The sequence below is a fragment of the Egretta garzetta genome, unplaced genomic scaffold (genome assembly GCF_000687185.1).
Source record: "Egretta garzetta isolate BGI_Z169 unplaced genomic scaffold, ASM68718v1 scaffold443, whole genome shotgun sequence".
In the NCBI taxonomy this organism is placed as follows: Eukaryota; Metazoa; Chordata; class Aves; order Pelecaniformes; family Ardeidae; genus Egretta; species Egretta garzetta.
In genome coordinates, this window is record NW_009259109.1 from 188,590 (window position 1) to 191,603 (window position 3,014).

The 3,014-nt window shown below is 50.1% G+C and overlaps 1 protein-coding gene across 1 annotated transcript in view; it reads left to right on the top strand.

The window, feature by feature from the left end:
• The first annotated feature begins 222 nt into the window (after window positions 1–222).
• CLSPN (claspin) overlaps window positions 223–3,014 on the top strand; it is a 19,077-nt gene continuing 16,285 nt past the window's right edge. Inside the window, exon 1 of the mRNA XM_035890930.1 lies at window positions 223–396. Within this exon, the coding sequence (XP_035746823.1) occupies window positions 223–396 (174 nt within the window). The remainder of the gene's footprint in view (window positions 397–3,014) is intronic.

Consider the following 3,014-nt stretch of genomic DNA (forward strand, 5'->3'; position numbering starts at 1 on the left):
GCTTCCCCCCGTCCTCGCTGCGCCCCGAAACGGCGAACTCGCCCAGCTCAATCAGTGACAGCCTGAATAACTCCCTGTACCAGCTGAGCAGCCCTGAGGCGATTTAAAACACCCGAAAAAAACCCCAGCATTTGTGAAAAGTCAGGCGAAGCACTGGGCATCGAACACCTCAGGGCTGTAGCCAGGACCAGCGCGTCCCCCGGGGCGTTCTGTGGGCACAACATGGCCGGGTCTGGCTTGCGGGGGCCAATGATCGATGACCGCTGGTGGCCGGCGCGGACATCAGTGGCCATGATGGGGCACGGCGCGGGAGCTGCCTGGCCAGCGGCAGGGAGCCAGCGGGAGCCCCAGCGGCTGGGGCATTCGGCTCCTGGGGCACCCATCACCGTGGCCACGGTCCCCACTCCGGTCGCTCCCCCTCATCCTCCACTTGTCCAGAAGGGACCCCTGGGCTGGGTTGCAACCACCACTGGCAAGGGAGCAGGCTCAGAGACAATAAATTTGTCTTTTTTTTTTTTTTTTTTTAAAAAAAAAAACAACCCAACATTTCAGGCCAAGTGCCCTTGGGTAAGGGGGTTCCTGACTTTTCACCTTTTTAAGCAGCTCTTGCTATTTCAGCAAGCTGCTCCCTCGCACACCCCTCGGGTTCTGTTTAGCCAACAATTCTCAGCTGCCTCCCAATAAGGTCAGACTTCAAAACATTTTATAAATAATAACCGCTGAGCCCATTTTATTTGCCTTTTTTAACCTGCAGGTTTGACGTTTTCCAAGTTAAACCACCGAAAACCTATTTTAAAATGAAAGGAAATCTGACATTCTCATGTCAGCCTGACCCTAGCTGATGAATTCTTAAGGGAAACACCAGTTTTACAAGACCCCATGATGTTGGGCAACATTCCTGTGCTATTATTCAGCATATCCATGTATAAAAAACATGTATGTAGGGCTACATGGATCGTAGTTTAAAAAAAAAAAAAAAGATAGAATCTCTGCCTCAAGAAATCTGCAATACAAAGGCTTGGTCCTGTGAGATGCGGAGTACGACAACTCCAGCCTATACTGAATGCATTATAAAGTCAAGTCAGTCAGCAAAGCAATTAACGTGATAAATATTACGTCCACGTTGAGGCATCCTGACTGCCACAGCGGTCAGAACCTTGTTTCTGTATGCGAACCCTCCACGATGTTGAAAACAGCTACGCGTTTCCAGCGGCAAGCGCCAGTTTGGTCACGACAGACAATGGTTGTGACAGGCTTAGTTGTGAGGATTTGCTTCTGAACATCTCACCTGCCAGAAGCTGTGGGAGGAATATGTTATGGAGTACAAAAATAGGTTCTTAAACTGGCTTTTAAAAAAACAAAAATGAATGTTTTCAATATGGTACTTTATCCACTGCTAAAAAAAAAGGTTTGAATTTAGTTCAGAACCTCAATGCTTTACCAAGAGCTACCTGTTCCGTGAGGCTGCCAGTAGGAGGAACCGAACTCGGGATCAGAAATAACCGAATACAGCAGGTAGCTCATCTTTTTGCCACCTTTCTCTTGCCAGCTCTCAAAACTATTCCTAACATAGCAATGAGATCACGGCCTTCAGTAAGTACAATAAACTGTTTGCTAGCTTTTTTTTTTTTTTTTTTTAACTGGCAGACTACCTAGAAAGATCCCCAACTTCCAGGAATTTATAGTGTAATGCCACCGCCCTTTTGGCATTGCCCGCCACCATCTAGAGAACCGCACAGGGAGGCAGAGGTCTGCAGTTAGGGCCTCCCCAGCACACAGCGGGGCGCTCTGCAGAAAAAGGACACATGGTCTTAATATTACCCGAGCGTGGTTTGTTTACATTTGCACAAGTCTAAAAACTCCAGGGTTTTGTTTATTCACAACAACAAATACCTTAAAAGCAGGCGATTTGTTACTGAAACTGAGGACTGTTTTTTCTCCTCTTTATCTAGTAGATTAGACAGTATCTTAATTGTACGGACTAATGGTGGTTTCACAGAGCCAGCATCTGCCCCCCCCCATTACTAAACAGTAATTATTAAATTGCTGTCGCAGCTACAGGAAACCAGCATTGTATTGTGTTGTTTGCGGTGGGTTTCACGGACATTTGCTTTTCTCGCTTCCTCCATCCTCAGACTTGTCGGCTGTATGGGAACTACGACAGCAGATGAGCCCATCTGCTCCTTATCCCCCACAGAACCCCAACTGGTACCAAACACATACTTTTTTCTGGGCTTGCCTTCAGTGACAGCAGATGACTGTTGTGACTTGGAAGGGAAAAAAAACCTAAACAACCCAACACGTTACTGTAGCAGTCTGCTCTACAAAGCAAACATAACAACAAAAAAGCACCAAACATCCGTAACCACTTCAGCACAAGGGCGCCAACGCTCGCCCCAGCTCGCTGCTCTCCCTCCAGCTGTCAGCGCTAGGCAGTGGGATGCAAACACCCCTCCAAAAGTTTTGGGGAGGGAAAGAAGAGGTGACACACATCTCCCAGCCACTTAAACCAGATCACACCATTCCATGTTTTCCCAGACTCCCTACAGATCTGGAGAAGCCCCTCGAGCATCAGGGCTGAGCTCAACCTGCCATCCTTTCCCCTCTCCAGCAGGATGAGCACGCTACGTCCTGCAGGCTCGGTGGTGCTACAGGGGGGCAGCAGCCCTTTATATGGAGCAGAAGTAGAGAAATGAGTTGAAGTGTGAGACTTCCCTCTGCTCAGGCTCCTCTGTACTCACCAGTCCTGATCACAAGGGGCTTTTGCGCTCCCACTAGCAAATGCCTGCAAGATGCACGGGAACAGGCCTGCGGCCTTCACAGGTGACGCAGCACCGGACACTGGCGTTAACTCACGCCTGCTCTGGAGACAGGGCCGGGCTGCCCTCACAACAAGGGCCCCTTCTGGGACACGGCCCGGCCCGAGCTCTGAGGGGCCGGAGTACCTCAGGGGGCCGGGCCCGCAGACCCCTGAGGCGCCCACACAGCCTAGCACCGCACTGGGAGGGCTGGGC